Source organism: Vidua macroura, chromosome 5 (genome assembly GCF_024509145.1).
Source record: "Vidua macroura isolate BioBank_ID:100142 chromosome 5, ASM2450914v1, whole genome shotgun sequence".
NCBI classification, from domain to species: Eukaryota; Metazoa; Chordata; class Aves; order Passeriformes; family Viduidae; genus Vidua; species Vidua macroura.
Window position 1 is genome coordinate 72,718,910 of NC_071575.1, and position 19,090 is coordinate 72,737,999.

General features: G+C 49.9%; 1 protein-coding gene across 1 annotated transcript in view; it reads left to right on the forward strand.

Annotated features, from left to right (window-relative positions):
- The window catches only part of LOC128807765 (SH3 and multiple ankyrin repeat domains protein 3-like), a 75,642-nt gene that overhangs the window by 55,905 nt on the left and 647 nt on the right, over nt 1–19,090 (forward strand). The window contains 2 exon segments of the mRNA XM_053978333.1: nt 16,495–16,521; nt 16,524–16,607. Coding sequence (XP_053834308.1) covers nt 16,495–16,521; nt 16,524–16,607 — 111 coding nt within the window.

A 19,090-nucleotide genomic window follows, 5' to 3' on the forward strand; every position in this document is an offset into this window, starting at 1 on the left:
GGGGAAGAATTTCATGGATAACGCCAGGGGAATTTTCGTGGATAACACCAAGGAAAATTTCATGGATAAAACCGGGGAAATTCTCATGGATAGCCCAGGGGAATTTTCCTGGATAACGGCAGCGCTGCCGTGGGGTTGGGCTGGGAATTCTGCTGGAAGCTCGGAATTCCAGCGGCCAGCTTCCCGAGGAAGGGAATTCCCTGCCAGCCGGAGAATTCCAGAGTTTTTCTCCCCCCACCCCCCGGAAAGTTTCGGGAGCTTCTCCTCCTCTCCCTCCTCCGCGGTTTTTTTGCGGATTCCTGGCACGACGCGGGGCTGGAGCCTCTGGAATGACGGGAGAGGGAGACCGGGAATATTCCCAGCTTGGAATTGCGGCTCCCACATTCCCGCTGCCCTTCCCATGGATTTGTTTTCCCTGCGGGAGAGCGGGAGCCGGCTGGGAAGGAGGGGCCGTGCTGAGGAATTCCTGCGCATTCCTTGGAATCCCAAGGGCTTCACGTGCGATTTCGGCATTCCTGGGATGCAGGTGTGGAATCCCAGGATCCGGGAAGGATTCCTGGGATGCGAAACGCTTTTCCCGATGTTTTTCCCACCCCCCCTCTCCCTCCTTTTCCCGGTGTTTCCTCGTGCTGCCGTGGAGTGGGTGGTCCTGGAGTCGCTGCCACAAAATCCTTGGGATTGGCTTCTCCATCCCAAAATTCCTGGCGTGTGATCTCCAGGGAAAAACAAGCCGTGGGAAGAGGGAGGAGGAGGAGGAGGAGGAGGACGTGGAGTGACCCCTGGGAGCGGGAATCGCTTCCCGCTGGATATTCCCGGAGTTCGGGAGGATGAGGAACTCAGAGCCAATCCCTTCCCTCGTGGAATTTCTCCAGGAGAGGCTGATCCGCGGAATTTTGGGAATCTTGGCAGCTCCGGAACGGCGCTGCTTTGTCATGTTCCGTGGATTTGGGAAAATCCCGGATCCAGGCGGAGCCCTGAGCTCGGGGGGGTGGCCGGGAATGTTGGGAGAGGCTGGAATGGGAGGAATTGCGGCCAAGGGAACTCTCCAGGGTTCTGGAATGATGGGGGGGAGGATTGTGGAGATTCCTGGGAATGGGAATGTTGGGAATGGAGCTGGAAGGGTGGGAATGAAAGGGATTTCTGGATGCGGGTGGGAAGCTGGAATTTCAGGAATTCCAGCCAAGGAGCAGCCTGGGAATCTCCAGGATCCTGGAATGATGTGGGGGATGATGGATCCCATCCCTATCCATGAGATCATTCCCATTCCAAGGGCAGGGAAATTCCCACCATCCCTTGGACATTCCAGGGATGCAGGGGCTGGATCCCAGCTGCTCTGGCAATTCCAGGAATTCCCAGTTCCCAAGATCCCACCCCAAGCTCCCTTTTCCCAGTGGGAAGCCATTCCCTGTGTCCCATCCTTCCATTCCTTTCCCAAATTTCAGCTTTCCCGGAGCCCCTTTAGGGCCTGGAATGTGCTGGAAGCTCTCCCTGGATCCTTCCCTTCTCCAGGGGAACATTCCCAGTTTTCCCAGCTTTTCCTCCCAGCCCCATCCCTTGAATCCTCCTGGTGCCTCCTCTGGATTTGCTCCAGCAGCTCCACGTCCTTCCCGGGATCCTTCCCGATCCCATATTCCCGTTTTTCACCCCGTTTCCTGGGATCAGCTCATTCCCGTGGCCTCTCCAGGGCTCGGAATTCCTGGGGAGTTTTTCCTTCATCCCAAGGTCAGGAATTTCTCCTCCTGCTCCTGGTTTTTCCTCAGGGAAGGTCGTTTGGGAAGGGTTGGGAAGAAGCCAGGATGCAGCTGCTTTCCCGGTTGGAAAATGATCCGAGCCCTCGGGAATGCCATCTGTCCCAAATCCCGCTTTTTCCCGGGCTAGATTCCTTCATTTCAGGTCAGGCCGGGATTTTTCCATTGGGATTTTTGGGGATTTCAGGTCACCGGGGAAAGTTTTGTGGAATTTTCGGAGCCGCTCCGCTTTGAACTTCCCAAAATCCAAATTTTTTTCTGACTGGAAATCCAAGGAAAAAATTCTCTGCTGGATATCAGGGGGAGGGAAAAAAATCGGGATTTGGGGATGGTTTGGTGGGATGGCCTCAGGATTTTTGGGATTTTTCTTGGGAAAGGGTTCAGAATTGTGGCTGTTCCCTCTCCCTGGAGTTGTCCCAAAGATCCTTCCCACCCAAACCATTCTGGAATTCCAGGAATTCTTGGCTCCTCCTCCCCTTCAGGGGGAGGGATCTTGCTTGGGATTGAAAAATTCCCAACTTTTCCCGTGCTTTGCTTTTCCTTCAGCGTCGATTTTTGCCAGGGAAGATCCCTCTTCCCAAATTTCTGCATCCACGGGGAAGCTGGACAGGGCAATTCCCGGATTTTTTCATTCCCTACCTCCCAGTTTTTAATGGAATTTCTTCTTTATTTGGAGAAGACTGGGAATTCCCGCGGTGTTCCCTGGTCGGGATCCATTGGAGTCATCCCAGAGTTTCTGAAATTCCCAAAAAAAAGGGAGATTTTTCCCAATGTGTGGATGGAAATCCATCGGCAAATCATGGAAATATCCAGGATGAGGCTGGGTTATTCCAGAAAATTCCCATAAAAATGGCCTTTGTTCCTGGAATCCGGGGGAACATTGGGAATTCTTATCAGTTATCCCTGGAAAAATCCTTGGTGATAAGAGAGGGAGATCCCATCAAAACTTGGATTTTTGGGACAGAATTCCCACAATTCCTGCTTTTTTTTTTTTTTTTCCCCTCTGATTTTTTTGGGACAGAATTCCCACATTTCCTGCTCTTTTCCCTCCAGTTTTTTGGGACAGAATTCCCACATTTCCTGCTCTTTTCCCTCCCATTTTTTGGGACAGAATTCCCACAATTCCTGCTCTTTTCCCTCCAATTTTTTGGGACAGAATTCCCACAATTCCTGCTTTTTTTTCCCTCCAGGATCCCAAGCCTGGGCTGGGATTTGTGGGCTCGGCTCTGGAGCCGGATCCAAATCCATTAAACTTTTTTTGGGATTGACCAGCAGAGGAATTCCCGAAGTTTTCCTCTGATTTCCGAGTTGATCCCGATGGATTTTCCTTGGATCTTGGTTTTGGATGGATCTTTTCCTTTGGAAAAAAAGGGAGAGCGGAATCTCTGGAATGGGATCAATTTTCCCACTTGGATGAGCTGGAAAATTCTGTCTTGGCACCAAAATCCTTCCCTCAGTTTATTCCCAAAGCTGGAATTCTGGGAATTCCAGATAAAAAAAAGGGAAAAAAAAAGGAATTTTCCTGGAATTCTCGGGAAGAGCCTCCATTAGAAATCCAATTTTCCAGGCCGAGGCTTTTCAGATCCTTGGGATAATTTCATGGATCTTTTTGGGAATGAGATTTTTGGGATCAGGGGCTGGAGCAGGAAATGCTCCCAGTGGGAAAAACCTTTGGATTTAAATTTAGCAGGAAAATCCCCCAGAATTTTCCAAAAGAAAATTCCCTCTCTTCATTTTAATGGTTTAAGGAATCATTTTAAGGATTCCTTTCGGCATTCCTGCATTTCCTTGGGCTTTTCCTGGATTTGAATCCCAGAATTTCATCCTGGAATTTTGCTTTTCTCCATCCTCTGGAAAAATCTCCTTGTGCTTCCCTTCCGCGTGGGAATTCCATTGGGAATCCCTAAATTCTGGGATTATTCCTAGAAAAACCAAGGTGGCACCTCAGGAATGGAAATCCCATTGGGGTTTTGGGAATAATTTCAGGATTTTCCTGGGAATTCCAGATGGATTTGCTCCCTGCTGGGCTCCAGACAATCCTGGGAATTGTTATTCCCACCTGGAATTCCAACCCATAAACGAGGGGCTCCAAGTGACCCCAAATTCCCAGCTGGAATTTGGGACTTGCTTTGGTTTTCCTTGGAAATGGAGAAATCCGGGAGACATTCCCGTCGGGAATATTCCGCCGCGCTCTGAGCTGGCGGCCGGCCCCGATTCCCATCCCAAAATTAGAAAATTCCTCATTAATTCCACTCCGCATCCCGGTGACCTCGGAGCTGTCCCAGTTTTCCAGCGTGACCCAAAACCGGCGGGAAAATTCCAGAGGGAATTGAGTCCGCCGTGGGATTGGAAATGATGGAACGTTCCGGGCTGGGAAACGCCGGGAATTCGGGGAGGTGGGAAGGAGGGGTGGCCTGGAATTCCCAGGAAATTCGGGGATTTTTTTGGGATTGGAGGGGTTGTCCATGGTCTGGCCTGGAGTTCCCAGGAAATGTGGGAATTTTTTTGGGATTGGAGGGGTTGTCCATGGTCTGGCCTGGAATTCCAACCGGATTTGGGGATTTTTTTGGGATTGGAGGGGTTGTCCATGGTCTGGCCTGGAATTCCAACCGGATTTGGGGATTTTTTTGGGATTGGAGGGATTTTCCATGGTCTGGCCTGGAATTCCAAGGAAATTCGGGGATTTTTTTGGGATTGGAGGGGTTGTCCATGGTCTGGCCTGGAATTCCCAGGAAATGTGGGGATTTTTTTGGGATTGGAGGGGTTGTCCATGGGCTGGCCTGGAATTCCAAAGAAATTCGGGGATTTTTTTGGGATTGGAGGGGTTGTCCATGGTCTGGCCTGGAATTCCAACTGGATCTGGGATAATTTTTGGGATTGGAGGGGCTGTCCATGGTCTGACTTGGAATTCCAAAGAAATTCGGGGATTTTTTTGGGATTGGAGGTGTTGTCCATGGTCTGACCTGGAATTCCAACTGGATTTGGGATAATTTTTGGGATTGAAGGGGTTGTCCATGGTCTGGCCTGGAACTCCAAGGAAATTCGGGGATTTTTTTGGGATTGGAGGGGTTGTCCATGGTCTGGCCTGGAATTCCAACTGGATTTGGGATAATTTTTGGGATTGGAGGGGCTGTCCATGGTCTGGCCTGGAATTCCAACCGGATTTGGGATCCTAGATTGAATTTTTCGGGGATCTTTCTGCTCTGACCTGGAATTCCAAGCAAATCCGGGCTCTTTTGTTGGGATTTTGGGAGCTGGCTGTGGTCCTGATGCGGAATTTCACCAAAATTTGGCCTCCTGTGTTGGGCTTTAGGGATTTTCCATGGTCCTGACCTGGAATTCCAACCACATTTGGGATCTTGGGTTGGGATTTGTGGGATTCTCCATGCTCTGACCTGGCTGAGGAGTCCACACTTCCCTGGACGACATTCCAGGGGATAATTCCAGGGATTTAGCTGGAGACCATTCCCATGTTTCATTTCCCTGTTGTTCTGTTTGTGCCTCTGCACATTTTCCAGGGTTTTTTTCCTCTTTTCCATGTTTTTTTCCTCTCTTTTCCATGTTTTTTTTCCTCTTTTCCATGTTTTTTTTCCTCTCTTTTCCATGTTTTTTTCTCTCTTTTCCATGTTTTTTTTCCTCTCTTTTCCATGTTTTTTGTCTCTCTTTTCCATGTTTTTTCCTCTCTTTTCAATGTTTTTTTCCTCTCTTTTCCATGTTTTTTTCCTCTCTTTTCCATGTTTTTTTCCTCTCTTTTCTATGTTTTTTGTCTCTCTTTTCCATGTTTTTTTTTCTCTTTTCCATGTTTTTTTCCTCTCTTTTCCATGTTTTTTTCCTCTCTTTTCCATGTTTTTTTCCTCTCTTTTCTATGTTTTTTGTCTCTCTTTTCCATGTTTTTTTTTCTCTTTTCTATGTTTTTTTCCTCTCTTTTCCATGTTTTTTTCCTCTCTTTTCCATGTTTTTTTTCCTCTTTTCCATTTTTTTTCTCTTTTCCATGTTTTTTCTCTCTTTTCCATGTTTTTTTCTCTCTTTTCCATGTTTTTTTTCCTCTCTTTTCCATGTTTTTTTCTCTCTTTTCCATGTTTTTTTTCCTCTTTTCCATGTTTTTTTTCCTCTCTTTTCCATGTTTTTTTTCCTCTCTTTTCCATGTTTTTTTTTCCTCTCTTTCCCATGTTTTTTTTCCTCTCTTTTCCATGTTTTTGTCTCTCTTTTCCATGTTTTTTTTTCCTCTCTTTCCCATGTTTTTTTTCCCTCTCTTTTCCATGTTTTTTTTCTCTTTTCCATGTTTTTTTCCTCTCTTTTCCATGTTTTTTTTTCTTTTCCATGTTTTTTTTTCCTCTCTTTTCCATGGTTTTTCTTTCTCTTTTCCATGTTTTTTTTCCTCTCTTTTCCAAGGTTTTTTTTCTTTTCCATGTTTTTCTCTTTTCCATGTTTTTTTCTCTTTTCCATGTTTTTTTCCTCTCTTTTCCATGTTTTTCTCTTTTCCATGTTTTTTTTTTCTCTTTTCCATGTTTTTTTTCCTCTCTTTTCCATGTTTTTTTTCCTCTTTTCCATTTTTTTTCTCTTTTCCATGTTTTTTCTCTCTTTTCCATGTTTTTTTCTCTCTTTTCCATGTTTTTTTTCCTCTCTTTTCCATGTTTTTTTCTCTCTTTTCCATGTTTTTTTCCTCTTTTCCATGTTTTTTTTCTCTCTTTTCCATGTTTTTTTTCCTCTCTTTCCCATGGTTTTTTTTCTCTTTTCCATGTTTTTTTTCTCTCTTTTCCATGTTTTTTTTTCCTCTCTTTCCCATGTTTTTTTTCCTCTCTTTTCCATGTTTTTTTTCCTCTCTTTTCCATGTTTTTTTTTCCTCTCTTTCCCATGTTTTTTTTCCTCTCTTTTCCATGTTTTTTTCTCTCTTTTCCATGTTTTTTTCCTCTCTTTTCCATGTTTTTTGTCTCTCTTTTCCATGTTTTTTCCTCTTTTTTCCATGTTTTTTTTTTATCTTTTCCATGTTTTTTTCCTCTCTTTTCCATGTTGTTTTCCTCTCTTTTCCATGTTTTTTCCTCTCTTTTCCATGTTTTTTTCTCTCTTTTCCATGTTTTTCTCTTTTCCATCCCCATCCACGCTCCAGACCAGCAGCTCCGTGAAGTAGGTAACTATGGAATTTTTCCTTGGAATTTTTTCTCCCCTCCCAGCTTTATCCTTTTCCCCACATTTTTTCCTCGCTGTGGCCTCCAAGTGTGGGGAGTTTCCCAGGATTTTTGGAGCTTGGCTTTTCCCGGATTTCCCTCCACTCCTGCTGTTTATTCCGGATGGGATTGGGGGGGCAGAGGGATCTTCCTCTCCCATCCCGGTTTTCCTGCACTTCCCGAAGTTTCCCTTTCCTTGTGTGTCCTGAAATTCCCAGAAAACCCAAACCGGGAAACACCTCCTGGGAAAATTCTGGAATGGGAGTTGTGGGAGGAACTGGTGGGGAATTACGGATTGGGAATTCCAAATGAGGAATTCCATGGGAATTCCTGCTGCTCAGGCATTCGGGATTTTGGGACACGATTCCCCGTGCCCTCGGGGTGGCTTTGGAATTTCTGATGCCAGGAAAATCCATCCTCTCCTGGTGATCCTGGAAATCTGATCCCGGATCCAGGGACGGGGCGATGGCGAAGCATCCAATGGGATCCCAGAAAATTCCATTGGACATCCCGAGGTTTCCGTGTGCTCCCGTCACTCCTCTGCTGCCATATCCATGGAAAACCCCATGGAAAACCCCATGGAAAACCCCACGGAAAACCCCCTGGAAAACCCCACGGAAAACCCCATGGAAACCCCCTGGAAAACTCCATGGAAAACTCCATGGAAAACCCCATGGAAAACCCCATGGAAAACTCCATGGAAAACTCCATGGAAAACCCCATGGAAACCCCCCTGGAAAACCCCATGGAAAACCCCATGGAAAACCCCCTGGAAAACTCCATGGAAAACTCCATGGAAAACCCCCTGGAAAACTCCATGGAAAACCCCATGGAAAATCCCATGGAAAACCCCATGGAAAACCCCATGGAAAACCCCATGGAAAACCCCCTGCAAAACTCCATGGAAAATCCCATGGAAAACCCCATGGAAAACCCCCTGGAAAACCCCATGGAAAACTCCATGGAAAACCCCATGGAAAACCCCACGGAAAACCCCATGGAAAACCCCATGGAAAACTCCATGGAAAACCCCATGGAAAACCCCATGGAAAACCCCACGGAAAACCCCCTGGAAAACCCCACGGAAAACCCCATGGAAAACCCCACGGAAAACCCCATGGAAAACTCCATGGAAAACTCCATGGAAAACCCCCTGGAAAACCCCCTGGAAAACCCCATGGAAAACCCCATGGAAAACCCCACGGAAAACCCCATGGAAAACTCCATGGAAAACTCCATGGAAAACTCCATGGAAAACCCCCTGGAAAAGCCCATGGAAAACCCCACGGAAAACCCCACGGAAAACCCCATGGAAAACCCCATGGAAAACCCCATGGAAAACCCCATGGAAAACCCCCTGGAAAACCCCATGGAAAACCCCATGGAAAACCCCATGGAAAACCCCATGGAAAACCCCATGGAAAACTCCATGGAAAACGCTCTTTTCCCGCTGGCTCCAGGTGGATTCCCATTCCCAGGAAAATCCCGCCCAGCTGGAGTTGGGATCAGCCGGATTGAAACCTGGGAATTGCTGTTCCCATCAGGAAAAGGAGAGGGAAAAATGGGATTTTCCCTCCAGTTCAGGTGGATTAAGCCCGGGAATGCCGTTGGAATTGGGAATTCCGGTGCCACAGAATTCCTGAGGGAATAGAAAACAGGAAACGGCCTCAGGCTGGGCTCAGTTTGGATATTTGGGAATTTTTCCATGGAAAGGGTGGTCAGGCCTTGCCCAGGGAGGAATTCCCAGGAATTCCTGGATGTCGAGCTGGGCATAAGGTGGGATTTGATAATCCAGGAGGGTTTTTCCAAGGCCAGGAATTCCAGGATTTCAGGGTTTAATCCTGGATTTTTCCAAGGCCGGGAATTCCAGGATTTCGAGGTTTAATCCTGGATTTTTCCAAGGCCAGGAATTCCAGGATTTCGGGGTTTAATCCTGGATTTTTCCAAGGGCAGGAATTCCAGGATTTCGGGGTTTAATCCTGGATTTTTCCAAGGGCAGGAATTCCAGGATTTCAGGGTTTAATCCTGGATTTTTCCAAGGCCAGGAATTCCAGGATTTCAGGGTTTAATCCTGGATTTTTCCAAGGCCGGGAATTCCAGGATTTCAGGGTTTAATCCTGGATTTTTCCAAGGCCAGGAATTCCAGGATTTCAGGGTTTAATCCTGGATTTTTCCAAGGCCGGGAATTCCAAGATTTCGGGGTTTAATCCTGGATTTTTCCAAGGCCGGGAATTCCAGGATTTCAGGGTTTAATCCTGGATTTTTCCAAGGCCGGGAATTCCAGGATTTCAGGGTTTAATCCTGGATTTTTCCAAGGCCAGGAATTCCAGGATTTCGGGGTTTAATCCTGGATTTTTCCAAGGCCAGGAATTCCAGGATTTCGGGGTTTAATCCTGGATTTTTCCAAGGCCGGGAATTCCAGGATTTCGGGGTTTAATCCTGGATTTTTCCAAGGCCGGGAATTCCAGGATTTCGGGGTTTAATCCTGGATTTTTCCAAGGCCGGGAATTCCAGGATTTCAGGGTTTAATCCTGGATTTTTCCAAGGCCGGGAATTCCAGGATTTCAGGGTTTAATCCTGGATTTTTCCAAGGCCGGGAATTCCAGGATTTCAGGGTTTAATCCTGGATTTTTCCAAGGCCGGGAATTCCAGGATTTCGGGGTTTAATCCTGGATTTTTCCAAGGGCTGGGAAGTGCCGTGTCATGCTCTGCTCCGACTGCAGAGGCTGCTCAGAAATCCTGGAATTTCCATGGAAAATCCTGGAATTTCCAGAGAAAAAAACCTCCAGGAGTAAAATGTCCACAATTTTTTTAGGGAAAAGGTGACGTCATCACCCTTCTCCCTCTTTTCCACCAGGATCCCATTGGAGCTGCCAATTCCAAGTAGGATCCATAATTTTTTTCCTGGGATTCAGATCCATCCACGGAAATCAGAATTATCCCAAATGATCCAGCGGGAATCCACTGTCAGCATTCCCATAGAAAAGCTCGGAGAAGGAATTTTTCCATCTCCTGGTGCATGATAATGGAAAATAAGGAAAAAATCCAGGAATATTCCCTGGAAAATGGGGGGTTTTCCCTGATTTTTGAGGGATGTGGACCCAGGTTTTCCATGTGTTTTGAGGGATGTGGGTCCAGGTTTCCATGGATTTTAGGGATCTGGATCCTGGTTTTCCAGAGCTTTTAGGGATGTGGATCCAGGTTTTCCATGGATTTTGAGGATGTGGATCCGGGTTTTCCATTGTTTTAGGGGATGCAGATTGAGATTTTCCATGGATTTTAGGGATGTGGATCCAGGTTTTCCATGGTTTTTGGGGAATGTGGATCAAGATTTTCCATGGATTTTAGGGATGTGGATCCGGGTTTTCCATGATTTGGGGGGATGTGGATCAAGATTTTCCATGGATTTTAGGGATATGGATCCAGGTTTTCCATGATTTTGGGGGATGCAGATCAGGATTTCCCATGGGTTTTTAGGGATCTGGATCCAGGTTTTCCACAGTTTTTGGGGAATGTGGATCCACGTTTTCCATGGATTTTAGGGATGTGGATCCGGGTTTTCCATGATTTGGGGGGATGTGGATCAAGATTTTCCATGGATTTTAGGGATGTGGATCCAGATTTTCCATGGTTTTGGGGGATGTGGATCAAGATTTTCCATGGATTTTAGGGATGTGGATCCAGGTTTTCCATTGTTTTAGGGGATGCAGATTGAGATTTTCCATGGATTTCAGGGATGTGGATCCAGGTTTTCCATGGTTTTGGGGGATGTGGATCAAGATTTTCCATGGGTTTTTAGGGATCTGGATCCAGGTTTTCCACGGTTTTTGGGGAATGTGGATCCACGTTTTCCATGGATTTTAGGGATGTGGATCCAGGTTTTCCATGGATTTTAGGGATGTGGATCCAGGTTTTCCACGTTTTTTTGGGATAGTTCTGCCCTTTGTGCCGCATTCCAAGCGGGATCCCAATCCCAGTCCCTGCCCGCATTCCCAGGGCTCTCCTGCCCTGGGATGCTCTGGGAATTCTGGCTGGGATCCAGCATTCCCAGGGCTTCCTCATCCTGCCAGAACCTGCTCTGGGGGCAGGAATTTTGGGAATTCCTTCCCTAAGGATGCTGAGGGCTCCCTCTCCCTGGGGTTTCTCAGGATGGGGAATTCCCAAACCCAGCTGTTTTCCAGCTGGGAATTCCAACAGGGAGTGATCCCAAACCATTTCTCAATCCCTGCTTAGAGGGCTGATCCCAGATTTTTCCCGGAAAGCGGGCGGGAATTAGGAAAATCCCCTCAGGCTGGAAGAACATCCGAGACATTTCCCAGGCCGGATTATCCAGGGAATTTCCGCCTCCGGAATGGCGTTAATCCCTCAAACACATCCCGGCTTTTCAGCGGGAAGAGGATTCCTGCGGATTCCAAAGGGATTCCCCGAACTCCCGGGGCTCCTCCTCCTCCTCCTCTTCCCGGGAAAAGCTTGGAGCAGCCTGGCAGCCGGGCCGGGTTTCCTTGGATCCCTGACTCCTTTCCCATCCATGTTTTCCGTGGGCACGGGTGTGAGACGGCTCCGGCTGCTCTTCCCTCTTCTCCGGAGCTCCGGGAATGCTGAGCCAGGAAAGCTCCTGGAAAAGCCTGGGAAACATCCGAGAGGAATAAACGCTGGGAGAGGGAGCTGGAGCCAGGCTGGGAAAACTGGGAATGTTCCCCTGGAGAGGAGAAGGATCCAGGGAGAGCTTCCAGCACATTCCAGGCCCTAAAGGGGCTCCGGGAAAGCTGAAATTTGGGAAAGGCCTGCAGGGACAGGACACAGGGAATGGCTCCCACTGCCAGAGGGCAGGGATGGGTGGGATCTTGGGAATTGGGAATTCCTGGCTGGGCTGGAATTGCCAGAGCAGCTGGGGCTGCCCCTGGATCCCTGGAATGTCCCAGGAAAGGCTGGAGCAGCCTGGGATGGTGGATTGGAATGGGATGGGATTTGAGGTCCCTTCCCACCCAAACCATTCCGGGATTCTGGGATCAAGGAGGCTCAGAATCCATCCCGAGGGAGTTTTATGGAAGTTGGGGATGGAAAAGGGAAGGGAGACCCTTCCTGGAGTCCCGAGATTCCCAGTGAAGCCCCCGGATCCCAAAATTCCTTCCTGGAGCAGAGTCGGGGTGGGGCTGGATCCAATCCCAGGCTGGGAGAGCTGGGAATGGAGGGAATTCCCTGGGAAAGGGAGATTGGGGTGGGATTTTGGGAAGGAATTCCCAGAGCAGCTGTGGCTGCCCCTGGATCCCTGGAATGTCCAAGGCCAGGCTGGAGCACTCTGGGATTGTGGGAATTTTCCTGCCCTTGGAATTCGATGGGATTTCCGCTCCATTCCCACCCAAACCATTCCAGGATCCGTTTCCCAAGGGCAATCCCAGGAATCCCGCTCCTTTCCCCACATTTTGGCTCTTTCCCGGCTTGGAGCAGGGATTGGAGGGCGTTCTCTGCTCCCAGCATTCCCGAGGCTCAGGAATTCACACTTCCAGCTGGAGATGGGCTTTTCCCAGGATTTCCCGCTGGGATTGGTGCCTCATTCCCACTTTTCCCTCCTGGATCCCTCAGCCCGTATTCCCTGGATTTGCCTGTCCAGATCCGGCACTTCCAGGATCCCGCTGCTCTCCCAGTGCCGGGAGATTGCAGGAAAAGGGAATTTCTCCCTGCTTTTCCTCTGGAATGTGCTCAGCATTCCAGCTTTTTGTTGTTGTTGTTGTTTTCCCTCCTTTTATTCCCTGGGATGCTCCCATCGTCATTCCCGGCTCATGGGAAAGAGGGAAGAGCAGGAAAAGGAACATTCCAGCACAATCCCTCCTGGCTTTGATCCCTTTGGATCCTTCCCAGCTCCGGCCATTCCAGGATTTTCTGACCTCTGGCCTTTGCCGGGTGGGATTTCAGGGATATCCGTGCTTGGGAATTTCCCGGGAATCTGCTGAATCCAGGAGCCTTTGGAGCTCCCCGATCCCCGCGGGATCCTCCCCGTATTCCCAACATCCTGGAATTGGCTCCCTGAGGAATCCGGGATCCGTGGGATTCGGGAACAGCTTTCCCTATCCCACGGCCGTGCCAGGAGCTGGAATTCCCTGGATCCCGGTGGATCTGGATGGGATTGATCCCAGTTCTTGGGAATGTGGCCCTTGGAAATATTCCAGTATTCCCACTTTTCATTTTTAAGGGCCATTCCAGGGCCACATTCCCTTGGGAATTCTGCTCCTGTGGCTCCCACCCCGCTGGAGCTGCCGGGAATTCCTTGGGATAAAGGAAGAGTGCTGGGAATGCCGCACTGGGAATTTGGGAATGATGAATCGTGCCGGGATTCATCCCAGTTTTCCAGGTGGGATCAGCTCTGGGAAGGTTTGACTGGGAATTCTGGGGGGGGGGGGGCTGGGAAATCCTGGAATTCCAGCCCGTGGAAAACCCATTCCCACTGTGGGAATCCCGCTCCGGGTGGGATCCAGGTCCTCGGGAATAGGGAAGGAAAATGGGAATGAGGAGGGGAGAGGAAATCTTGGATCAAGGGAAGGGTCCGGAACCTTTGGATCAGCAAATCCCATTCCCGAGCTCCTTCCTGCCCCCGGTCCTGAATTTCTGCTGAGGCTGCAATTCCCTCGGGAATGTTTTCCCGACTCGTTCGTTCCTTCCCTTTCCTGTTCCCTTTGATTGCCGCTATTTTTTCCAAGGAATGCTTGATTAGAGCCGGAATGACAGGATAATGACGGGAATCAAAGCCGGATCCGTTCCCAAATCAGCTCCGCAGCTGGAGCCGGCGGAGCGGGAATGGTTCCAGGGATGATTCCCGGATCCGTCCGGAGCAGGAACCGCTCCCGGTGCCGATTCCCGGATCCATCCGGAGCTGTTCGGCTCCTGGTGCTGATTCCCAGATCCATCGGATCCATCTGGGGCCATTCCCAGTTCTGATTCCCAGATCCATTGGATCCATTCCCGGTGCTGATTGCCAGATCCATCGGATCCATCTGGGGCCATTCCCGGTGCTGATTCCTGGATCCACCAGATCCATCTGGATCCATTCCCGGTGCTGATTCCCGGATCCATCCGGAGCCATTCCCAGTGCTGATTCCCAAATCCATCCGGATGCATTCCTGGTGCTGATTCCCAATCCCTCAGATCCATCCGGAGCCATTCCCAGTGCTGATTCCTGGATCCATCGGATCCATTCCCGACCCTCATTCCATACACGGAATGCGGATTCCCTGCGGAAATCCCTGCTGGAATTCCAGGCTGGTCCAGGCCTTGCAGGATGAGGATGGGGAGCATTGGAAGAGAGGAGGAAAAATTGGGAATGGCTGCAGGAGAGGAGAATCCAGGGAGTGAAGGATGGGAAAAGAGGGAATGGCTCCAGGGGAGATTTCGGTTGGATTTTGGGAATATTTTTCCATGGAAAGGGGAGTCAGGCCTTGGAAAGGGCTGCCCAGGGATGTTTGGAGTGAAGCCCTGAATCCCAAAATTCATTCCTGGGAGGCCGGAATTCCAAAGGGGCTCCAAAGCGGGAATTTTCTGGGGGGAGCTGATGGGAGCAGAGCAGTGGGAATTGAGCAAATTCCGGGATTTGGGATCATTCAAGGCCTGACAGCACCGGAACCTTTGGAGAGGCGGAGAATTTGCATCCCAAAAAAAACCCCTGGAGGAGCCTGAAGGGATTTTGCTGTTTGGCTTTTCCTTGGATTTGTTTTTCCTTGGATGCCTCCAGGCAGGATTTAATTCCTGGATCCTTCTGGGAATTCTTTGGGATGGATGGAGCAGGGCTGGATTTCTGGATGCCTGAAGAAACTTGGGATTAGCTCTGATGGATCCGCGGGAATGGGAGCTGGGATAAAGCGTCGGGAGAAATGCGGGAATGGGGCAGCAAATCCCACGGGAATTCCTGGGGCTTTTTCCCAATTCTGGAATCCTGGGAATGGTTTGGTGGGAAGGGACCTTCAATCCCATTCCAAGGGCAGGGAAATTCCCACAATCCCAGCGTGCTCCAGCGTTTCCTTGGACATTCCAGGGATCCGGGGGCAGCCACAGCTGCTCTGGGAATTCCTAATTCCCAAAATCCCACCCCAATCTCCCTTTCCCAGGCAATTCCCTCCATTCCCAGCTCTCCCAGCCTGACATTGGATCCAGCCCCACCTCGACTCCGCTCCAGGAAGGAATTTTGGGATCCGGGGGCTTCACTGGGAATCTCGGGACTCCAGGAAGGGTCTCCCTTCCCTTTTCCATCCCCAGCTTCCATAAAAATCCCTCGGGATGGATTCTGAGCCTCCTTGATCCCAGAATCCCGGAGAGGTTTGGGTGGGAAGGGACCTCAAATCCCATCCCATTCCAATCCACCATCCCAGGCTGCTCCAGCCTTTCCTGGGACATTCCAGGATCCAGGGGCAGCCCCAGCTGCTCTGGCAATTCCAGCCCAGGCAGGAATTCCCAATTCCCAAGATCCCATCCATCGCTGCCCTCTGGCAGTGGGAGCCATTCCCTGTGTCCTGTCCCTGCAGGCCTTTCCCAAATTTCAGCTTTCCCGGAGCCCCTTTAGCCCTTGGAATGTGCTGGAAGCTCTCCCTGGATCCTTCCCTTCTCCAGGAGAACATTCCCAGCTTTCCCAACCTGGATCCAACTCCTGGATCCCTGGAAGTGTCCAGAGCTTGGATCCCCCCTGGGGTAATGGGAGCTTTCCCTGCCCTTGGAATGAGATGGGATTTGAGGTCCCTCCCCACCCAAACCATTCCAGGATTCCATAAAATTGGCGGAAGTTCGGGATCCGCCCAAGCCCAGCTTTTGGATCGGGATCTGCTCCAGGGAATGAGCCCCGGGAAAAGAGGGAGCGGCCTCAGCCTGGGCCAGGGGAGGTTGGGATTGGATTTTTGGGAATTTCCCCATGGAAAGGGGCTCGGGCCTCGGCAGGGGCTGCCCGGGGAGCTTTGGGGTGCCCATCCCTGGAGGTGTCCAAGGAATTCCCGGAATTCCACTCAGGGCTGGGATCGGGCCCAGCTGGGACTCGGTGATCCAGGAGGGCTTTTCCAGCCTCTGGAATTCCAGGATCTGGACACCCCAGAGTGAATTTGGGAATCTGGACATCCAGAGCGGGAAAGTTCTGGAATCCAGACACCCAGACTGGGAAAATTTGGGATGAAGGCATTTAGAGTGGGACAGTTTGGGAATTTGGGATTTCAGTCATCTAGAGTGGGAAAATTTGGGAATTTGGATGTCCAGAGTGTGAAAAATCAGGAACTGGGTATCCAGAGTGGGAAAATTTGGGATTTGGTCATGAGTGAGACAGTTTGGGAATTTGGGGATCCAGAATGGGAAAAGTTGGGAATGGGGCATCCGGAGTGAGAAAAAAAATCAGGAGTTTGGAAATGTATGCATCCAGAGTGGGAAAATGATGGGAATTCTGGCATCCACAGTGGGAAACCCCAGGAATTCCAGATTTTTCCATAGGAACTAAACCCACGGAAAACTCCACATCCCTCCGGCTTTGCTTCCCGGATTCCCGCGGTGCCTCCGCCGTCCCAGTTCCCCTTTTCCCGGGATTTCCCCCCCTGAGTCCCGATCCCGGTTTTCCGCAGTGCTGAGCATCGGCGAGGGCGGATTCTGGAAGGCTCCGTGAAGGGCAGGAGCGGCTGGTTCCCGGCGGAATGCGTGGAGGAGGTGCAGATGCGCCAGTACGACTCCAGGCAAGGTCGGTATCCCGGAATTCCGGCCGGAATTCCCCCACGGAATCACCGGAGCGCTCCTCCCGGGCGGTGGGGCTGGAGGGAATTGTGGGAATTGTATCCCAAGGGATCTGCTCCGGAGTCACGGAGTTATCATCGGGGAATGGAGAGTTTGGGATTGGTTGGGATGGGAGCAGAGGGAAAACTGGGAAAACTGGGAAAATTGGGATTGGTCCAGCCTGGGAAAGAGGGAAAATCCAGGATGATCCAATTGTGGCATCCAGGGCCTGTAGGAGCCATGGAAAGATGAAAAGTGGGAATATCGGGAATATTTCCAAGGGATGGAGGGACAGGAGACAGGGAATGGTTCCAAACTCCAGGGAATTGTGGGAATTGTATCCCAAGGGATGAGTTCCAATCATGGATCCCCATCATCGGGATCGTCTGCAGGAATGGAGAGTTTGGGATTGGTTGGGGTGGGAGCAGAGGGAAAACTGGGAAAATTGGGATTGGTCAGTTGGAGAAGGTCAGTATCCCAGAATTCCAGCTGGAATTCCCGACGGAATCACCGGAGCGCTCCTTCGGCGGGGTGGGGGCAGAGGGAATTGTGGGAATTGTATCCCAAGGGTTCCATTCCAGTCATGGATCCATCATTGGGATCTTCTGCAGGAATGGAGAGCTCGGGACGATGGAGGGGTGGGAGCAGAGGAAAACTGGGAAAAACTGGGATTGTCCTGCCTGGAAAAGAGGAAGAATCCAGGATGAGCCGCAGAAGGGGCTGGAACTGCCCCAGCTCTGATGGGAATTCCGGAATTCCAAAGGATTCCTGTTCCGCTGAGGAGGAGTTTTCCATGCCTGGAAAAAGGAGGATCCAGGGGAGTTTTATCCCTTTTCCCAACTTCCTGCCAGGATCCGAGGCGGGATTGGGAATCTGCTCCCAGGGATGAAAGGATAGGAAAAGAGGGAATGGCCTCAGCTTGGGCCAGGGGAGGTTGGGATTGGATTTTTGGGAATTTCCCCATGGAAAGGGGGGGTCAGGCCTTGGCAGGGCTGCCCAGGGAGCTTATCCCTGGAGGAATCCAAAGAATTCCTGGAATTCCACTCAGGGCTGGGATTTGGCCCAGTTTGGACTTGGTGCCCTTGGAAATCTTCGCCAACCTCTGGAATTCCGTGATTCCACGATTCCCTGCCTGGGTCCAAATAAACAAAGGAAAAATCCATTCCCCAAGAATTCAAGGATCGGGAATCTTCCCTTTCAATGGAATTCATCAGATTCCAAACTCTCTGCGGAACCAGAATTCCAGACAGAAGGAAAAGGGATCTCCCCACATTCCAAAGGGGATTTTCCCCCCTCTTATTTGCAACCTGGGGTTGATTCCCCAGGGGAAAAAAAAAAAAAAAGAGGATGAGGCATTCCTGGTTGGTTTTCCAACTTTTTTCCCAGCATTCCCCCGTTCCTGGATTCCTGCTGGAAGAGCATCCCATGGAATTCCATCCATCCACATCCCATGGATCCCATCCCATCCCATCATGAGTCCTTCCGATGATTTTCCAGCTCTCCATTATCCCAGAAAAAAGCAGGATGATCCTTTTCCATGGATTTAATCAGGATGCTGAAATCCGGGCTTTTCCCAAATTTCTCCCCCGTCCCTTGGCCAGCAGATCCAAGCACATCCCAGATTTATTCCAGACCCGAATTCAAAAGGATTTTGGTCATGGATTCATGGAATGTTTAGTTGGGAAGGGCTTTAAAGCCCATCCTGATCCCTTTCCCTATGGAAACCTTCCGCTATCCCAGATTCCTTCAGTCCCATCCCATCCCATGGATCCCATTCCATAGATTCTATCCCATGGATCCATCCCATCCCATGGATCCCATCCCATGGATCCCATTCCATAGATTCTATCCCATGGATCCCCTCCCATCCCATGGATCCCATTCCATAGATTCTATCCCATGGATCCCATCCCATCCTGTGGATCCCATTCCATGGATTCTATCCCATGGATCCCATGGATCCCATCCCATGGATCCCGTGGATTCTATCCATGGATCCCATAAATCCATTTGATCCCCTCCCATGGATCCCATCCCATCCCATGGATCCCATGTGTCCCATCCCATGGATTCTATCCCATGGATCCCATGCATCCGTGGATCCTATAAATCCCATGGATCCATAAATCCCATGGATCCCATCCCATCCCATGGTTTCTATCCTGTGGATCCCTGGATCATGTGGATCCCATCCCATCCCATGGATCCCATAAATCCCACCCCCTGGATTCTATCCCATGGATCCCATCCCATGGTTTTCTATGCTGTGGATCCCATGGATCCTGTGGATCCCATCCTATCAATCCCATAAATCCCATGGATCCCATAAATCCCATCCATGGATCCCATAAATCCCATCCCCTGGATTCTATCCCGTGGATCCCATCCCATCCCATGGTTTCTATCCTGTGGATCCCATGGATCATGTGGATCCCATCCAATCCCATCCCA